General features: G+C 39.2%; 1 protein-coding gene across 1 annotated transcript; it reads right to left on the reverse strand.

Annotated features, from left to right (window-relative positions):
* Positions 1–6,306: 6,306 nt before the first annotated feature.
* Positions 6,307–19,399, reverse strand: LOC137035017 (cytosolic phospholipase A2 gamma-like). Its single transcript, XM_067408262.1, has 14 exons — positions 19,292–19,399; positions 15,233–15,367; positions 14,045–14,187; positions 13,706–13,907; positions 12,400–12,511; positions 12,186–12,326; positions 11,910–11,975; positions 11,777–11,821; positions 11,373–11,633; positions 10,236–10,364; positions 7,757–7,834; positions 7,538–7,692; positions 7,287–7,452; positions 6,307–7,205 (listed from the first exon to the last, which is right to left on the reverse strand). The coding sequence occupies exons 1-14, from the start codon at positions 19,397–19,399 to the stop codon at positions 7,039–7,041; spliced, it is 1,908 nt and encodes a 635-aa protein (XP_067264363.1). The 3' UTR covers positions 6,307–7,038.
* Between the last annotated feature and the right edge of the window lie 2,190 nt (positions 19,400–21,589).

Consider the following 21,589-nt stretch of genomic DNA (forward strand, 5'->3'; position numbering starts at 1 on the left):
TGAGACACCCAAACTGAGAGCTTTCCCGAACCTAGGGTGTCGGATAATTTAAATAAGTTCTAAGACAGAAGGGGGACCATTGTGTTTGTGTATTGTCACTAGCCATTTGTGTGTATTGTCACTTTTCCCCTGTATGGAAAAGTACTGAGTTGCTTAAACATTGGGGTGGGTATAAATGTTTGTGGGATCTCTGTGTCCTTAGTTCACACTCGGGGCAGACATTGTATGGTTGTGTCGACTGTGGACTCTTTCTTGCAAGAAATAAAATCTTTATAAAGTGAATTCTCCTGAGGTTTGTCTCTTACTAGTGATGTCAGCTAATTCATTTTTGCCGCAACACCGGCTTCTCTCGAGACTCCCCTGCTAGTTCTCTGTTAATGATATGCTAAAGCCTGCCGGCAGGTAGACGTTATTGGTTACAAGGTAGTTTGTGACGTCACACACTCCAGCGATTTCAAATCGTGTTTTTTCACTTCAGATTTAAAGAGAAAATACTCAGCAATGGTGTTGACTAATGAATTTTCACATGGTTTGCCTTAAAGCATATTAAAAACACCACATAGACATATAAACAACATTAAAAACTTGATTTTCACCACAGGATTCAATTTGATTGTTTTCACAAATGGGCTGGTTTATACTGATTCTAAGTAATCAAATAGATGCAATTTTGAAAATATGACTTCTAAACTAAAATCAAACAGACGCAAAACGTCTCGGGTTACGTCTGTAACCCTGGTTCCCTGAATAAGGGAACGAGACGCTGCGTAGTCGCTTTGGGTACGCCTCTGCGCGTTTTGTCTTGAAGCACTCGTGAAATCGAACCAATAGTGTGACGGGACGTCAGTGCGGGTGACGTCACGGACCAGGAAGCTATAAAGCACTCCTGAGAACAAAGAATGCCAGCTTCTGATATGGATGAAGCAGACGCTCACAGGCGTGCAGGGAGTATGGCTAAGCTACGCAGCGTCTCGTTCCCTTATTCAGGGAACCAGGGTTACAGACGTAACCCGAGACGTTCCCTTTCATGGGAACATCGACGCTGCGTAGTCGCTTTGGGAACGCTATCCCAACTAGGCCATAAGACCAAGTGCCTGTCTGTTATCTTACGACGAGAGCACCGAGGACCCTGTAGTGGAGCCCAATTCAAGGTTATACAACCTAATGAAGGTATGTTGAGATGACACCCAGCCGCATCACATATCTCGTTAATGGGAACCCCCGAGATCAAAGCCTTTGAGGCAGCCATACCCCTAGTAGAGTGTGCCCGGACAGTCAAAGGTGAAAGCTGCCCGTATGACTCATGGGCAAGAGAGATGGCCTCGACCACCCACTTGCTCATTCTTCCTGATCCGGATTAATCAAAGGAGGAGGACAAAAGGCCTGCAGTACATTCGGTCCTGGGACGTTGGTGGGGACCTTGGATTTATAACCAGGTCTAAGATGAAGGAAAGCCCTGAACATACCAGGCGCAAATTCCAAACATGAGGGAGCAACCGAAAGTGCTTGAAGATCTCCAATTCTTTTGAGAGATGATATTGCCAACAGGTGGACAGTTTTAAGAGAGAGGAATCTTCCAGACACCTCCTCTAATGGTTCAAAGGGAGCCTCAGCTAACCCTTCCAACACAATAGCCCAGTCCCAGACCGGAGTTTTGTACGCACAGAAGGCCTCAGCCTCTGGGTACCACAGAGAAAGCATATAAATGGGGAGTCTCTTCCACAGAAGAGTCCCCCAACAAAGCATGATAAGTGGAAATAGCCACTATATAAACCTTCAAGGTAGAAGGAGATAAACCATCCAAGTTTTATACTTTGTGAAATTGCAGCACAAGACTGATAGAAGAGTGGAACAGGTCCAGCTGACGTTGTCTACAGCAAGTAGAAAACAACTTCCATTTATTTGTCTGTATAGCTTTCTCGTGGAAGGAGCTCTGGAGTGGAGTATAGTCTCGACAACCTCAGTTGGGAGACCGGATTCTATGAGCCTAGCCCCCTCAGAGGCCAGGCTCAGAGTTTCCACAACTCCAGACGGGGGTAAATTATCATGCCGCCCGCTTGAGACAGAAAGTTCTGTCTGATAGGGATCTCCATGGGGGAGCAGTGTAGAAGAGACACTAGGTCTACAAAACAAACTCGGGTTGGCCGGAACTGGGCTATCAGTATGAGATAGACCATCTCTAGGCAAACCCTCTCCAGAACTCCTGGGAACAGAGCGATCAGGGAAATAGTGTGTACAGACGTAACCTCTGCCACGTCTGCACCATGGCATCCAACCCCAGAGGGGTGGATTAGTCAGAGAGCACCACAGTGGGCAAAGAGATGTTCTTTCGAAGCAAATAGGTCAATTTCTGCACGACCAAAGTTCTCAAATGAGCTCCACCACCTCAGGGTGGAGACTCCATTCCCCGGGCCTCGGCCCCTGCCTCAACAGGATGTCTGCCCCCACATTTTGATGCCCCGGGATAAGTGCTGCTCTCAGGGAGAGGAGCTTCCCCAGAGCCAACAAGAGGATCTGATGGGCTAATCTGCACAACTGGCAAGGCCTCAGACCCCCTGATGGTTGATATGAGAGACCACTGACATGTTGTCTGTGCGAACCAACACATAGTGGCGAGCCTTGGGTCTGGGAGGAAGTATTGAGTACTCAAAATACCCCCATCATTTCCAGATGATTTATGTGCCAGGAAAGTAGATGGTCCTCCCAAAGACCCTGAGCCAAGCGACCACTCATGATCGCCCCCCCCAGTCTGTGAGGGAAGCATTTGTCGTTAGCATTACACGACGACAAGGAGCTCCCAACACAGGTCCCTGGGACAGGAACCAAGGCTTCTTCCACATGACTAAGGCACGAAGGCATCGCCGCGTGACCTTAATCATGCGAAAAGGATTTCTTCTCTGAGAAAACACCTTGGTCCTGAGCCACCACTGTAAGGGTCTCATGTGCAGCAGGCCAAAAGGTATCACGTTGGACGCAGCTGCTGTAAGACCCAACAGTCTCTGAAACTGTTTTGCAGTGTGTGACTGGCCTAATTTCACCCCATTCACGGCTGAAAGAATGGAACGCACCAGAGCAGGAGACAGACGTGCCTGCATCGTGATGGAATCCCAGACTACCCCTAGACAGTTGGTAGTTTAAGCTGGAAGAAGCACACTCTTCTTGGCATTAATTCTCAACCCTAGCCTTCTGATGTGAGACAGAACAACATCTCGATGTTGGACTGCTATATGCTCAAACTGAGCTAAATTCAACCAAGTGTTGGTATAATTCAACACGCGAATGCCCTGGAGTCTCAGAGGAGCCAGAGCTGCATCCACGCATTTTGTGAAGGTGTGGGGTGAAAGAGCTAGGCAGAAAGGAAGAACCCTGTATTGATAAGCTTCGCCCCCAAAAGCAAATCTGAGGAACCTCCTGTGCTGAGGATGGATGGATACATGAAAATACCCTCCAACCCTCTTTGGAACAAAGTACAGACTGTAAAACCCTGACAGCTTGCTGGGAGGAGAAACCCCTTCTTTAGCTCCTTTTTGCAAGAGCGCCAGAACTATGTGTTCCAATACCAGAGACTGCAAGGGGTCCACCACTATAGGGAAGACCCTGTTAAATTGGGGCGGGCCAGACCCAAATTCTGTAACCCTTTTCTATTGTGAGCAGTACCCATTGAGAAATACTTGGAAGTTTCCATCTACCAGAAATCTACTAAGGGAACCAGTCTCTCAAGACTGACCTCTGGTGTTTCTTTTTTTTTTTTTTTTTTTGAGCATTTGACTCAGCGCCCTGAAGCGGCGAACCGGCAGGGAACAACCGAATCAAATGTTGACCGGCCCTCCTCAGAGGGTCAGTGGAGACTGCTGCGCCCTGAAGCACACGAGGTGGCAGGGTTGGCAGAACGGCCCCCTGAGGGCACCGAGGAGGGGCGGATACCATATAGTGTGGTAAAGAACCCTCTTCGGAAGGGGGCTACCCTCGATTGTCCCATGTCACTGGCGTCAGGACCTTTTCGAAGCCTTCTTGGTGATAATAACAGTCCGCAGATTCCACAAAGACTTCAGCTGTGTTGCCTGTCCCGGTCCCCAAGCTTTCTGCGGGGGAGCACGGGTGGCGACACTTTTTTTTTTTTTTTTTTAATGAACGGTCAGACCAGTGCCCTGAAATGGCGAACCGGCAGGTAACAACTGAACTGACCACTCTATGACCCTCCTTTCCTTGGAGGATTACTGGAAACCGCTGCGCCCTGAAGCACACGAGGTGGCAGGGTTGGCAGACCGGCCTCTTTTCTTTTTAAATTCCTCAGAATTTAATGTATTCAATATTTCATTTAATTCTCAAATTAAATGCAGCCAAAAACAAACAGTCAAAAATGACAGGCTGAATATATTAGAATACAAAAAGAATTATAGCTCGAAATAGTTTGCAATATTATAGGAAAAGAGAGAAAGGGAACTCCCGTCTACTCAGTTCCCTCCAAATATATATAAACATATATATAAAATATATTACGGGCACGATATCTATGCGCAGCCTCGGCAAACGCGAGATCCGAGCCGTATATTCTTTATTGCGGACTTAATCTGCGCGCTGCCTTGGCAAACGCGAGATCCGAGCTATATGTTCTTTATTGCAGGCTTAATCCACACGCTGCCGCGGCAAACGCGAGATTCGAGCCTTGCGTTAGACTTTTATTCCCTCGAGAATAAAGCCAACAGGAGTGGAGCTAAAAACTCTCGCTAGTGCATACTTCTCTTTACACTTCGGGATATTTTTATGAATGAACACTGTCAGCTGTGAACTGACGTGCATGCTCCACTCTCAGCAAACAAAACATCGTGTGCATCCTTACTCGCTTTGTAGTATGGAAGTTCCTTCACTGGAAGGAATGCAACTCAAACTGCTGTTCACTTTCTTTATATATACAAATATATCTTCAATATTTGTAAGTTGACAAATTCAGAAAGATATTACTTCTCAGTTAAATCGAGAAAATAATCAGACAAGTATTTCACGGTCTGAATATTAAACAAAATAATCATGGCTTTCAAACACAACTGATTTGTTTTTGATGTTAGAATAAACGTGTGATTTTGAAACACGATATGTGTGTGAGGTGGCGAGTCCTCAAATCAATATCACAATATCCACCTCCTCAGAGCTGGACATGTGAAGTACCGGTGCCTCAACCCGGGGGAAGAAACCGCAGAGCGTGCTTCCACCTGGGAGACGGCACTGAAACTGGCAGGTAAGGGCAGAGAAAGGGCAGCGCCCGTCTCTAACCCCTCTGCCAAATTCATCTGCGAACTCCATGATCTGAGCCGCCACTCTGCCTCGGCAGATGCGCGGGACCTGACCACGAAGAACGCTCGCCGCGGCACCTTCCTCAGAGAGCGCCCGGCGGGAGTGGAGAGGTTTTATATTACAATGCTCGCAAACAACCCCCTCGAGGGCCGCCTGGGCATGCTCCGCTCCCAGACAAACAACACAGAGCTCGTGTGTATCCCCACCCGTGAAGTAATGAAAGTAGGGAAACACACGGTCTGATGCTGTTTGCTCGCCATTATAGTGTCTTTTATATACTATATATATATGTGGTGTAATACTGATACTCTTGTTCTCAAACAAAAGAGATCGTTTCTGTATATGTAAATGACAGACAACACCAAATAAGACACACGATAACACAGAGCGCTGCTGAAGACACAGAAGCTGGCGTTCTTTGTTCTCAGGAGTGCTTTATAGCTTCCTGGTCCGTGACGTCACCCGCACTGACGTCCCGTCACACTATTGGTTCGATTTCACGAGTGCTTCAAGACAAAACGCGCAGAGGCGTTCCCAAAGCGACTACGCAGCGTCGATGTTCCCATGAAAGGGAACTCTGTTTTATTATAATCAGCATGCATGAAGAAACATTGAAACATGCAGAAACATATTAAACAGAATTAAAATGGAAACCTCTGATAATCTAATGTCATTTTGCAGAAAAAAAAACTGATAGACAAAGAAATTAAACCGAAGAGTTTGGTTCCAAAACACAATAACTCCATTTTAATTACTTTGAGTAAAAATGTGTTTGTTTGTTTTTTTACCAAGAAAGTGGCAAAATGAAAACCACTATTTTCTGTTTCAAACTTTCACATACTGTAGCATCTTTTGATTATAAAAACATGAAAAATTCAAATCTACATTTTGATTTTAAAAAGTTTATTATAAAAACGGATTATTTTTTCCCCCAAAATGCAATAAATCCATCAATATAAAAGTTATTTTTCAAATTGAAAATACACAACAAAGTAAGTTGATTCACATATATGACAATGTGGCATTTTTCTAAAAATACATTCAGCCGTTGCTCCCAAAATGAATTCAACGGGTCATCTTGTTAATGTTATAAATTATTTGTCATTACGGATTAAAGAGTATCTGGCGCCACCTCACGGTTAAATAAACACATTTGCCGGGTACATTGGTATTAAAAACGTCTTTTTAAAAAAGCCTACAATGTTTACAGAGCGTGGAATGGAGCGCTGTGATTGGTTGAGCGGATATATCGCGTTCTGCAGAGAAAGGAGACTGGCGTTTGTCTTGTTTTGGAAAGAAAGGGAGAAAACATGACAGAATAACACAACAGATATCTCATTTTGCACAAAATTAATAAATTACTTTTCAATACCGACCAGATACAATACTGATTTTGACGTAAACTCCGTTTTTTTTAAAATGCTATTTATCGCGTTTTGAAACCAAACTCTGTTGGTAAATGACTGATATGCAGTGTAGAGGAAAGTTACTTCAGAAAGTATTGCGTCACCCTCCAAAAAGAAAATAATTGCGTTACATCAGTCAATAAATGTGAAAACAAAGTAACTTGCGTTACTGATTTGAAAAAGCAACTCTGAGATTAAATTGTAAATTTAAAAGTAATGCATTACTTTACTAGTTACTTGAAAAAAGTAATCTGATTACGTAACTCAAGTTACTTATAATGCGTTACCCACAACACTGCTGATACGCAAATCAGTTTAGTCTATATTCAGATTTTATACATTAACGTCTGGATCCTTTTTGCCCAACGGCCGCACGGATCTGCTCCAGCAGTTTTCCTCTGTTGTTTGTGATGTTTTTTCCAGCGACCTCCATGAGATCAGTGATCTCCTTAGCGCTGTAAGCACCTTGAAAGGTCTTATAATTTTTCCTCCAGGCCTCAATTTTATCTGAAGAAACATGAACACACTTAAATCAGAACACAGTTGATATTTCAGTTTCATTCAGGACATTGTAAGACTTTAACTTGCCTCCACAGTTGACCACATTAAAAAGAGGGATGTGGATCACAGTTGGAGTGTTTTTGCCTTTGAACACATAGAAGTCCTTCGGTTTCTTTATGTCTTCACTCGGAATGTTGATCTCAGGAAAAGGTATCTTTAGTTCCTTGCACGTCTTGGCAGCTTCCTTCACCGTCTGCAGTGGAAAAGCAGCACTTATTTTTTTAATCACTAACATATTCTTATGAGTGAAACTAGAGAATTAAAAATGTGTATAATACCATGAAAGGATCACCCTCACTGAAATCCAGTGAAATGATGAGGTCGATGTCTCTCTCTTTTCTCAGCACTGAGAAGTAGGGTGAGTTCAGCAACAGCCCGGCATCTTCATAGTCTCTCGTCTCAGTTTCCTGAAGAGTGGAGGGCACTGCTTCACCTGAGGGATCACAGCATTACTAGATTATTCACAATGAATTTCCAGTCAGCAGGTCTGTTCTTACCTGTCATGTTGTGGAGGAAGTTATAATTCCTGCCCCAGGTCCAGTGATTCATGCATTTAATAATGCTCGTCCAAGCATCTGTAAAACAAATACACTCTTATTAATTAAAGGGGTGGTTACATGGGATTTCACTTTTTTAACTTTAGTTAGTGTGTAATTTTGTTGCTTGAGCATAAACTGTATCTGCAAAGTTACAGCACTGAAAGTTCAATGCAAACGGAGATATTGTCTTTTAAAGTTATGGCAGTTTATTGACTATAAAAACAGGTGGTTTGGACTACAACAAGCTTCTTCCCGGGTTGGTGACATCAAAAACCCTTGCTATTAACATAAACACTGCCCCCGGGAACACACAACAAAGTGGGCGAGGCCATGTGGCGCAGCATAATGGAAGCGGAAGAGTTGTTTACACCGGACGTGAGCGGTGCGACATGACGCGTCAAAAGATATAGAACCCTTTTATAATCTGATATTTTCTACACTGGATGCGGTGCTGAAGACAGATTCCAGAATCTACACGAGTTCAATGCTGGATTTACACAAAGGCTTTTACTGAAAGATGAAGCAGTTCCCACTTTAAAAGCAGAAGCTGCTGTTTATTGGCTTCAAACTGTAAGCACGTTTTATTGTTTGTACATGTCTTTTAAACGTAATGTTATAGTTCTGTTGCTATTTTTAATGCATCAAGGACATATACAAAGAGCAACTCATTTTTGCTAGCCAGTTAGCTAAATTCTACTGCAACAAACACCAACAAACTTCTATGTTCATAGACAAACAGTTGTTCATGCTATAAATTAAACGCTACCTTTACAAAAATGCTACTACTCAGTCATGTATTCAGCTACAGTAAAGCTTGAATCAGGGTAATTGAAAGCTAACAAACAGCAGTGAAAGCATCTAAACAAAATACTAAATGAAATACCATTCATAAACGTCCTTTAAAAGACACGATTGCAGAAGTTCTGCTTTTTCCTCTTCATCTGGGTCCGATTCGGCTCAATTTGATACAGCAATATAGACACTATTATTTATGTTTCCTCTGAAGCGCTAACTATGAATGGTAAGGGGCGTGGCATTTCCGGACGCTTTAGCGAATCATGATACACTGGGCCAGTTACCAAACTGCTGACCAATCTGATCACACTGCGTATGTCGGAGGGAGTGGCTTCATAGAAGCAGGAAGTCAAACGAGCCGTTCATATGACAGTGGAAACAGAGGTGTAGAATAAAGGCAAAATATATGAAAAATACAGCGTTTTCAAAAAAAACAAAGCATTAAGACATGTTAAACTGTGCCCCCAAAACACAATCAAGCCTAGAAAAAAACCACTGAACCACCCCTTTAAGGTCTACAGTTTTCAGGCTGAGTAAATAGTTCTTTTGGCCCTCTAGAGGATGAAGCATAAAACTACAAGTTACTTATGGCGGAACATTGTTTTGATCGTTACGTGACGCGAGTTGTGCTTTGGCTCCTGCGTAGATGAGTCTAATCAGTGCGAATGTCACTAACGACATCAAAACACCCAATAATGCAAGAAAGATGGAAAACATGTCTTGTAAGTAACTTCTAGCCTATAGATGTTGTTTTGACTTGTTGAAATCGATTGTTTTAAAATAATGTTACAAGATTTTGGCAATGATTGCTATTCATATCAGATATCATGTATCATTTATCATATATTCATATCAGGTTTTCTGCTTTTTTATCAGCAATTCTTTCCACATGACTTTTGCCTCCAGAGAGGTCTGTAAAAACAAAAATAATAAAATTGCTTTGAAAACTGCTGACGAAAAGCAAAAAGAAGGCAACATTACATGAACTTAATGTCAAATGTTAAAGTTTGTTTTTACATTCATAATCATTGGAGTCAGGACACGCCGACATCTTGGAATTGACTCAAAATGACTGATCTGTCTGGAACATAGCATAAGTAAGGATTTTTATAGGCAAATACTCAAAACTGGTTTAGAGATCGTTACCAGCATAAAGATTGTTTTCTGAACTTAGTCGATGCAGCAAATGTACTGCTATGCTAATTATGTTGATTCATGTTTTATTACGAGTTCTGACGCTTTCGCATTTTGCCTGTGAAATTTTTTAGTTTCAATGTTCATTTGTCGTGGATTCAAGCTATTACGACACCTTCCACTGCATATAGTAGCCTGAACTTCTTTCATTTATCTATAGATAGACATAAACATGAAAGTATGCAGTTTCACGCAAAATCCATCCCAACAGCTGTCAAATAGGCTGATTATTATGTTTACGGCAGTGATTTGGGGTAAGGCAAATACTTGGAAAAGTTGGATTTTTAATATACTCGCTCACAAATATGCATCACATTACATTTATTAGTTTATGTTAAAACAATGGATGGAAATTTTGGTAACATTAAGGTGTAAATGAGCATCCCCACAACTCTAGAAAAATGGTGTGGAGAATCGATGGATGGATATTAGAAACATTTCAACCTACCAAATGGCCAACCAATCCGGCCTTTCAAACTGTTGCATACATCCATGGTGTAACTATTCAAATCCAGTTCATTTGCTTCATCATCAGCCATTCTCAGTGTTCCACTACGACTTTGGCCTCCAGAGAGGACTGTAAAAAGACGGGACATGTACATTTGTGAGTTCTTCCTATTCTAGTGTATGTATCTTTTTTTTTTTTTTTGTTTCATGGTTTTCATAATGCTTTTGAAATTTTGCCAAAATGCAAAAACAGACTGTAATACATTTTTTAAAATAACATTTAATCATTAACAGATGCTTTTATCAAAAGCAACACTTACAAATTACAAATTTTAAATGGAGATATGATATGAAATATGGCCTTTTGTATTGTATACAGTATTTAGTTTTTGTTGTTGTTGTTGTTGTTTTTTTCTCAAATCTAAAGGCCTGTTCACACCAAGGACGATAACTATGTTAGCATTCACAAAAAATTCTTGTTCTAAACCTGTATGAATTTCATTATTCTGCTGAACACAAAGATGATATTTTGAAGAATGTCTGTAACCAAACTGTTGATGGACCCCATTGACTCCTACTATGTAAGTCAATGCCCATCAACTGTTTAGTTACATATAATCTTTAAAAGATCTTCTTTTATGTACAAAAGAAAGAAACTAATTGAGGATGAGTAAATTAGGACAGAATTGTCATTTCTGGGTGAACTATGTCGTGACTCCAACCTCAATTTTATGAAGTGACGTGAGTGCTTTGTTTGTGCAAAAAACAAAATGTAGCACTTTATTTACAAAATATTAATCTTGATATTAATATTAATATTTTTAGGTGAACTAACCCTTTAAGCACAATCTGCACTTTTGTAATCTGTCACTTTAAATGCTCGAGCTCTTTAAGCAGGGTGAATTCTGATTGGCTGTCAATGTTTTTATTGTTCATCAGCTGGAAAAAAATCATTCTGAAAGTGATTCCAATGATATTGTTTCTCTGCGCTGTTAGAGTTGTGGTGTGGATTCTGCTATTCTTTTATATTTAGAGCAATATCTAGTTATCGTCCTTGGTGCAAATGGGCCCTAAAACTTTCATTAAGACGTGAACACAAGGCTGTGATGGACATACAGACCAAGCAGTGGCTTGTTACCGTACAGTGATGTCCTGATGGATTCATTATGAGTAGAAGGATTTTCCCCAGTCAAAGCAGAGAGATTCATGTTCACAAGGTTCATAAGCATCTGGTAACACTCCTCGTCTGAAGCTTGAGAGTTTGGACCTTCTTGTCTGCACTCTGATATAGGGTTCAGTAGCGCTTCTCGTGTTCCGGATACGAATCCCGCTGCAAAGACTTCTTCCGACCTTGTTCTGCTCCCTCTTGCCAATGTTTCCAGTCTCATCTCATGATGTTCTATAAAATTAAAATTTTCGGCATCATTACTCCAGTCTTCAGGGTCACATGATCCTTCAGAAATCATTCTAATATGCTGATTTGTTGCTTAAGAAACATTTCTTTATAAATAAATTTATAATAAAGCCTAAGAAATGCTTTACCCTTCCTCGATTCCTGAAATATTTTTTCCTTTGGTTTAAATAAATCTGAAAAAAATAAAAAATAAATAATAAATAAATAAAATGGATGGTAATGAAATGACTGTTAATTTAAGCCAAATTCAGTCCTCTGAACCTTTTATCTTTTGCCAGAGCTGTTCCTTAATCGCCACTTCATCAGCTAAAGCGCTTCCGCATAGAGCTGCAGAAAAACAGAGAATATCAGCAAACATGAAGTTTACAGTAAAACAGTGGACACCCTAACACATAACATAAATAGTACATATATTTATGCCATAAGCTAATAATACAGACCTGAGATTTCGGTCAATGACATACAGTAAGTGTACAATGTACAATATAAGCTGATATTACAAATAATATTAAACACCCCTTTAACAGAGTTTGTTACCTTGGAGGTACAGCATGTCAAATTCATCCTGCTGATTTTTCTTGGATCCTTTGTGAAACTTGCTGCCAAAGTTGGAGGCGTCCACAAACGCTCTAGTGAGAGAATAACCTGCTTCATGAGGAGTGATCTCAAACCAGGGGTCTGCAGACAGAAACACGTCTATATAACAGCTGAAACAAACACATTATCTCTCTCTCTTCAGACAAACACAGACCTCCGATATTGCGTTGTTTGCACTTCTTGTCGATCACGGTGTAGATGGGAAACGGGACTTTACCATCTTTACTGTGCTGGCTCCACTGCTCTGTGAGTGTGTGTTCATCGATCTATAGAGAACACAGTATTCACAGCTTCATGTTATTGTAGAGACCGGAGATAAACACATTAAATTTCTTCAATCACCAACAAGTTCAACTTAAAACTTGTGCAACAGCAGTCCTCTTGACTCAAAGCCTCAAGTAAGTGTGTCCTCGGCTTAAGGGAATGCAACTGTTTTGCGTATTACAGTTTTTTACAATCGCTAGGACACATTTCTCAATACTTAGGTCACTTTTTCAAAACTCTTCACACAGTTCTCCTAACCAACTTTCATCTTGGTACAGCAGTTAATTTCACATTCAAAATGCACTAAATCTACCAAAACACTTCATTCATGTCTCAAATCAGCTCATTCTTCCAGAACACTAGCAAAGGTTTTCACCAAGCAAACACACTTTGTCAGTCATAAGACATCGACCTTAAAAACACTAACATCAGTTAGCATTATACAATGTTTTCTTTTTTAAAATTTCTTTATAAAACAAGAATGACACTCTCTACTGCTTATAATTAACCGCAGTACATGTTACATGGTCCATGTTTACATTACAGAACAAAATTATTCCTAAGTTTCTCCTTTTGAATATATATTCCTCTGATAGTATATATTGAATATATTCCTATGATAGTATGGTAATGAAACTGAAAAACAAATGCTTGTGTAGGTGTTCAGTTTCATCTAATTCCTCTGATAGCATTTGATTTTTTATATTCAGAATATATTTCATAACTATATTACTGTAGAAATGCAGCATATTTCTGCCTTATTCAGTTTTGTATGATGTTATTGTTTTGAACATAAGTTTAACAGTTTTGAAAACAGTATGTAAGCATGTGCAAATTGGCCTGTACGTACAAAGGGTTTTGGCAGTTGTTGTGTCTGAGTGTGAAAAGAATTCATGACATTTGAGAGATGTAGTCATTGAATGCATTTTGTGCCAAAGCAATGATAATTGATCCTCAGTTTAGCCCACATAGACTTCTGTTGTGCTCACTGTGTGAAGAGTTTTGCAAAAGTGACCTAAGTATTGAGAAATGTGTCCTAGCATCTGTAAAAAACTGTAATATACTCAAATGTTCATAAATCCACAGGAAATATGAATTATTGCTTTCTTTGGTGTTGTTACTCCTCATAGTCTTCATGCCATCTTATAAATAATTTTCTAGATCTGTCCCGGGTCATGAATAGGCTCTTTACAGACCTCTTTCACATATGACGTGATGACCGTCACTGCCCAGAAGTCAGTCAGACTGAAGTAGTCTTTCCTAAGGTAATATTTCTTCAGTTTGTCAAGTGCTTCTTTCCAGCTGACTCCAGGACCACTGAGTCTCTTGATGATCTTGTCTTTCACAGTCTCTAGTTTGGTGGACCAGTCTGGTTCCTTATATAAGGAGGCCATACACCTTCAGAGGAACAACATATGCTCTTATTTTAGGCATTCAACTAATCTCTCTGTGTGTGTGTGTGTGTGTGTGTGTGTGTGTGTGTGTGTGTGTGTGTGTGTGTGTGTGTGTGTGTGTGTGTGTCTCAGTGTTCATACCAGGTGGATCCAGAGACTCCGCTCAGATAAAGGATGGAATCCAGAAGACCTGTTTTCTGGAGCTGAACCAGGGATCCCAGCAATCCCACCATGGCTCGTTGTCCTCCTCCAGAACCCAGTAAGGCAATGTTTGGCACCTCATCCTGAAACACACACACCATTCAAAACATTATTTTATCCACCTTATTTTTCAAGTAAGAGCCCAGCTAACAGGGAACATTCTGAGAACTTTAGCGAACTTTCTGGCAAGGTTCTCTGAAAGTTATGAACAAACATTCCTCAATAACGTTAATAGAATGTTCATTCAAAGTTGTGTGGTCTTTATGTTCTCAAAATGTTAGCATAAAAAGGTTATTTGTACATCGTTCATGGAGCGTTATTTATTTTCTAAAATGTTTAGTTAGATGCTCGTCTAACATTTTTAAATGTTACTACTTGTTTCAGAATGTTCAAAGATCATTCAAAAGTAACGTTTCAATAATGTTTGCAAAATGTAATGTTTCCTTAACGTTTGCATTACCAAGATAAAATGTTTTTTAACAATGCAAAACATTCTTAGAACATATTTTTGTTTGCTGGGAGTGGCAATCAGTGTAGACCAAACATTTTTTGGTCCTAATTGTATTATTGATTGAAGAAAGTTTCAACCAGTATAACAAAAAGTGTTTATGAAAAACATTGGCTTCCCTATCTTTAACATTGTGTAAGAATTTAAATTTTTTTGCAATCACATGAAATTTGCTACTTTTTATTGATTGCATTAAGAAGCGAAAAATAAACGATAACTGTGTTTAAAAAATGAACTTAACCATTTTTATGAAGTAATTTACAGTGTTTTTCTTTTGAGTAGTAATAGAAAATGTGTAATAGTCAGGAATTTGTTGACATAGCATTGAAATGTAGTTGAAAACTTTGTATGTTTCATTGTTATCAGAATGTGCAAATATGACAATGAACTAACATCACCTTGTAATCAATGCCAGGGGTGTGTTTAGGTTATTGGTAATTTTCATTTGAAAGTGAACTAATCCTTTAATGTTGATGCATCATTGTTGACTAAGAAGTGTTTCAGTGGTTGCTTGCTAAGAATGGCATAGTTTAAGAAAGTGATGTGACGTGATGTTCATCGGCCACAGCACCATTCACAGGTCATCTCAGATATATGAAGTGTGAAATAAGATGCTTTACCTGACGGCACTTTATCTGAAGCTTCTTCAGGCTTTGTAGAACAGATTTTCTCCTTCCGTCTATAAACTCTGCTTCATTCTTATTCAGAGAGGGTTCGATTCGCACCTTACCACTGCAGCGACAGACAGAACAGTCCTGAATTTAACTTATTTGATATTTAGATATTGAATATTATAGATTTCAATGCAATCTGAGTCTGCAGTTTATTTTGAACAGTTATTCTCAGTTAGACTTTAATTGTGTAAGCAATAGTACAAAACTTATTTTAATGCTTCCATGAATCTGAGCAGGATTACAAACCTTTCCTGGGGTTTGTATGCACTCATCTATAAAACAATAGAGTCCACATGCAAGTCAGTTTCTAGTCAGTTTCTAATATATATATATATATGTATAGAAAATTGAAAACTTTGTCATTGAAATACAAATCCATGACTATGTTAAAATTGGTTTTAAAGACAATTACAGAAAAATGTAATTTAGCCTATAGTGCCATGAAACCTTTTAACTGCATTGCTATTGCTGAAACGACATTATTTACTTTAATATTAAAGTAAATACTTACTATTCCTGTAAATCCCGAGTCTTCACCAGCAACACCACAGCAGCTGTTATCTTGACATCTGGACAGAAGATGCTCTTTATATGGCTCTGAAACTACACTGCAATTCCAGAAATTATCATGAGGGTGAGGTTATGAATCATAACCCATAATTCACAGGGACAGGAATTTCCTTGTTAATAATCATGCAACCTCTCCTCACGTCACCTCACCTTTTTTTTGTGGCAGGCAGAGCCGGCTCTAGCCCTTTGGTTGCCCTAGGCGAGATTGCCCCCCCCCCCCCCATACACAAATGCTACAATGCTACAAAGAATGTTCGAGGATATTTACCAAAATAAGTAATAAACTTAAGGAAGAAGGAAGATATACTATAGACCAGTATATAGAGTATAATAGACCAGTATTGTTTGAGATTAATTTATGAGGAATGTCAATGTTTACTTGGAAACAAGTCACTGAAGTTTTAAATTGTGGTTGAATAAACGGTATTGAAGGGTCTTACTTGCTTCAGGCTGAGTATCCCTGGTCTCAGTGGTCTGTGTTTCACTGGGGCCTGGAATGCTAGATGTGACTTGGGTAAAGTTGGTATTATATTCGCACATTCAGACATCCGTATTTAATAGCCTTGTTAATCACACTACATTGGACATTCAGTGGACATTCACAAGTAAATATGCCATTAAAACAATACTTCCCTATTTTGATCGACTGTGAAACATTTTGTAAGTTGACAATCGTTGCTGCTTAAAATTCGCAAACATTAATTTATTGCACATTTATTGGAAAGTCTGAATTTATCAGAAGTCTGAATGTGCGAATATAAAACCAACTTTACCGAAGTAACACCACAGCATAATGGTTACTGTATGTGTATGAGCCTGCTAGTTATAATGAATGTAGAGTAGAGAGCAACTGTACTTTTCATAACTAGCATGCATACGTTATCCGAAATACTGGTCTTTAATTAGCAAAAACACTTGTATTTAAACATACATTAACACACTTTAAACAGGGTCTTGGGATCCCAGACAAATGAAAGTTTGGTCTGCTCTTGTGATCCCAGTGATTCCAGCCTTTGATACTGACACATTCAATCTGAAATATATAATAAAATGACATTACAACAAACATGTATTATTAAAATTTTTAATACACTGTCATGTTCTAAACAAAGTGAAAAATAAAAGTGTATGCTTTGTCTGGTGTACAGGGATATTTATTGGCAAAAGTCATATTTGGGAATGAAAGAATTTTGGCTATAGATATATTAGTTTTCACGATGAGTAATTCACTGTGGCCTATTTGGATAATAAATAAACTATATTTAAAGTACATTAACAGAATTTAATCAGAACATCAAACGATTTATAACACACTATTTACATATTTTGGGCTCCTGTGAGTTTTACTCGCACACAGACATCAAGAATCAGCATATGAATCTCAACAATGGTGACATGCTTCATGGTGCAATGCATTCTGAGTGCATCATACGAAACTCATCCATGGCTCCCAGAATGCATTGCACCATGAAGCATGTCACCATTGTTGAGATTCATATGCTGATTCTTGATGTCTGTGTGCGAGTAAAATTGACAGGAGCCCAAAATATGTAGTGTGTTATAAATCGTTTGATGTTCTGATTAAATTCTATTATTCTCTTGCTGTAGAATCATAACAATAAAACAGAATTAATAACATACTACCCGTATAAACCTCCCACATAATATCAATGAGTTAAGCCAATATATGATGATTATATTCTTATCATCAATCAGCTTACAGCATCTGATTATATTTTATCTTGCTGTTCGCGCCATAACAAACAGACACAGCTGTCAAGAGAAAAACTAATGTTAAAAAGTCAAGAGCCTGACTAAAGAACACACTGATCGCCACAATGGTAACATCAAATCAAACTATTACTTTCAAATAAGTAAACAACACCTAAGCCTCTTCTTAATTCTTAATACAAACTTCTGTAGATTTCTGAAATAAAGTCAGTCTGGGGTGAGTTTCCCGAAAGCATCGTTGGTGAACTATGGTCGTAAGTCCCATTGAACTCTATTGGTAACGACGGAACTTGCGACCATAGTTCGCTTTGGGAAACGCACCCCTGGTTAGTAATAAGTGAAGCTAATGTTGTTTGATCAGATCTTGAGAGATGTAATGTATTTTATCTTCAGTTGATTTCATCCAAGGCTGTGGCTGGAAGTAGTTCTTGTGTTTCTCTTTCCTTCAGTGATTATGCTTATTAACAGCAGGTGTTCTTCACTAATACAAAATCATTGTTCAATCACTTAATTATCTCATTACCTCCAACACTGATTAAGTGTTACATTAAACAGCCTCTATTGTGCACACTAAGCAGTGTTCATTTCATCTGGGCAAATCCATGTGGGGCCTACATGGAAACTGGGTGCAAAACTGGCTGGGTCCCATTTAGATAGCCCAGGTCAAACTCATTTGGGCCCCACATGGCTCTGCTGGCTGGGAAACCTCTATAACTTTTTACTTATTTTACTTTTTAAACTTTTTTTAATTCAACAATCTGACAAGGGTCTTCTTCAGAATTAGACCAAACATCACACACATGATTTCGTGCTGCTCATGTTACTCCCTCACATTTCCTCAGTAAAATATTTCCTCATTCCTCATGTGTGTGATGTTTGGTCTAATTCTGAAGAAGACCCTTTCGCAACCTCACCTGACCTGAGAACGTTTACTCACATGGAGGAACTCTCGTGATATCGTCTGAGGAAGTGAGTGCAATTGATAACAGATAAAGTCTCTTTTGCTGATCAACGTCTGTTCAGACTTCCTTGTAATAAACATGACAAAATAAAACAATGAACTGACTATTTCGCCATTCAATTTTCACCTCTTTCAGCCACAAACTATGTTAAAACAAAATTACTTTGTATATGAAACAGAATATTGAAACAAAATGAAATATGGCTTTGTATATTGAACAGAACTATGATTATGTTACACTCACGTTGTTAGTCTGTGTGACTTTTTATAGTACACCTTTTAACCCTAGGATTATTCAGGTAGGGTAAGGTTGGTCAAATCTGGCCTAAACCATACCCGCTGGCAGGTTGAAGTCCTTCAGGGATTATGTAGTCTTGTGGTTGTTCTTTATTGAGGCTCAGTTTGTGGTTACAAGTAAAATCTCACGGAAGGCAATCATAACAAAATACTTTTATTGATTACAATACAAAGCAGTTGATGCAAAATAAAACAAAATAAAACTTAAATCAGCTTTAAAAGCTCTATAAGCTTTTATCCAGCAATATTGGAGATGCAGTTTAGCATCCCTGGTTAGGGCATCAGGTGTTGTTCAACGCTTAATGCAGGCAGCATCTGAGGAGGCCTTTTACTCCTCAGACTTTTATACTACTTTTTGATAAACTGCAAATTCATTGATTGATCAACGCCTTGTATAATCTAATCTTTTAGTTGTAGGCGTATCAGTCCCTGTATCTCTTACTTACTAAGCCTGATGTCCTTCCTCTTGGCTTACGCTGTTGTCTTCTTCTAGCACTCTTCCTCTTCTTCACTGAAATCTTCATCTGGATCACCTCCGCCTGAGGTTGCAACATGCTTTCTTCATCCTTATTGTTAAACTTTGTGGTTGGTTACAAACATCAAACTCGAAAACCTAACTTTCACAACTGTTGCTTAGTCATCTTATCAAAGGATGTATTGCAGTTACTTAATTTCATAATCATTCAAGCATTCAAGCATATTTGACCTTAACTTAAAAGCAAAAAAAGCAAGCAAATAACAGCACTGAAATGGGTAAATAGCAATATCAATCTCAATATCCAAAACAACCTGTACAGCATCAGCCAATACTGAGAGAGAACCCAGAAGAGCTGCACTATTTACTACATCAACAGCACAGGAGACTGACAGGGAAGAGAAGAAATTACTGAATAAAGTCGTCACATGGACTATTTCAACAATGTCTTTACTAGGCCTTGAAATTTGTTATGACATTGCTGTCTATAGGGAGGACAGAAACCTCTCAGATTTCATCAAAAATATCTTAACTTGTGTTCCAAAGATGAACAAAGATCTTATGGGTTTGAAACGACGTGAAGGTGAGTAATTAATGACAGAAATTTCATTTTTGGGTGAACTAATGCATGCAGTGGCTCAAAGGGTGCTCTCTGTAAGGCATTAAGCACCACTGAGAGGTTCCAAGAGGGGATGAGGCATAACCAAGGAGAATTTAGCCTCCTGGTGCCTCTCAGGAACCTGATGATCAGGTTGAACTTTCCCACAGACCTACCGTCTATTGCATTGTGCATTGCATTGTGCAACCGTCTATTGCAACACATGCAATGGCGGCAACATACACTTTCAAAGTGGAAGGACACAGCCTTTGCTCCAACCTTTCCTGAAAGAAGGAAATCACAGAACTGATCGGGCATTTCCGGGTCAATCAATGAACAGACTCCACTTCAAAGCATATAATATTCATTTTCTATATAAAGATTTTATTTGCTTGTACATTCTTATTGATATTTTACATGTACAGACGTGGACAAAATCATTGGTACCCTTGATAAATATGATCAAAGGTGACTCTAAAAATAAATCTTCATTGTTTATCTTTTTGATCTTTAATTCATAAAATTAGCAAAATTCTAACCTTTCACTGAAGGAAAATAATTGAAAGTGGGGGGAAAAATCACATTATAAAATAAATGTTTTTCTCCAAAAACACTGGCCACAATTATTGGCACCCCTAGAATGTTTTATGAGTGAAATATCTCTGAAGTGTATTCCCATTCATATTCACATTTTTTTAGCACACCAGGGTGACTAGCATGATATTATCCAGCCATGACTTCCTGTTCCACAGAAGTAAAAACATGAGGAAACACAAAAGTTAAATTCCCGTAATCATTCACTATTGAGAAGTTCCAATCAACTAAAGATGTTACAAATCTGCCTGGAAGAGGACGTGTATCTAAATCGTCCTAATGCGCAGTGAGTAGGAAAGTTTGAGTGACCAAAGACTCTCCAAGGATCACAGCTGGAGAATTGCAGAGATTAGTTGAGTCTTGAGTCAAACAGAACCTACATCCCCACAAGTTGTTTGGGAGGGTTTCAAGAAAAATCCTCTGCTCTCTCCAGCATATTCAGTTTTCAGACAAGACTGGAACTTCCAATGGGACCGGCTTTTATGGTCAGATGCAACAAAACAAAAAAAGTTTTTCGGCAGCAAACCCACCAGATGGGTTTGGTGCACACATAGATAAAAAGTACCCCATGCCCACGGTTAAATGGGCGTTCTGGACATCTTGTTCAGACCCATGGCATCATGGATTCTATCAAATACCAACAGATAAAAAAATAAAAACCTGACCGCTTCTGCTAGAAATCTTATAATGGGCCATGGTTGGATCTTCCACCAGGACAATGATCCAAAACAAACATCAAAACCAACACAAAAATGTGTCACAGAGCACAAAATGAAGCTTCTGCCATGACCATCCCAGTCCCCTGACCTGAACCCTAAAGAAAATGAGTGTAATGAACTGAAGAGCATCAGGCATTATAGAAGAAGACTCAGAGCTGTTATTTTGACAAAAGGAGGTTGCAAAAAGTATTGAATAAATGGGTGCCAATAATTTCGGACAACATGTTTTAGAGAAAAACATTTATTTGATTTTTTGCCCCCCACTTTCAATTCCTTTCCTTCAATGAAAGGTTAGATTTTTGCTAATTTTATGAATTAAAGATCAAAAGAATAAACAATGCAGCTTTATTTTTACAGT

The sequence above is a fragment of the Chanodichthys erythropterus genome, chromosome 13 (genome assembly GCF_024489055.1).
Source record: "Chanodichthys erythropterus isolate Z2021 chromosome 13, ASM2448905v1, whole genome shotgun sequence".
In the NCBI taxonomy this organism is placed as follows: Eukaryota; Metazoa; Chordata; class Actinopteri; order Cypriniformes; family Xenocyprididae; genus Chanodichthys; species Chanodichthys erythropterus.

Excerpts from the sequence above, each read along its gene's own strand:
- LOC137035017 (XM_067408262.1), bottom strand. The coding sequence starts at position 19,399 with ATGTTGCAACCTCAGGCGGAGGTGATCCAGATGAAGATTTCAGTGAAG. Across the intron at positions 14,188-15,232 it reads TTCAGATAAAGTGCCGTCAG|GATGAGGTGCCAAACATTGC; the intron begins GTAAAGCATCTT and ends TGTGTGTTTCAG. Across the intron at positions 10,365-11,372 it reads CATCAGGACATCACTGTACG|TCCTCTCTGGAGGCCAAAGT; the intron begins GTAACAAGCCAC and ends GTCTTTTTACAG.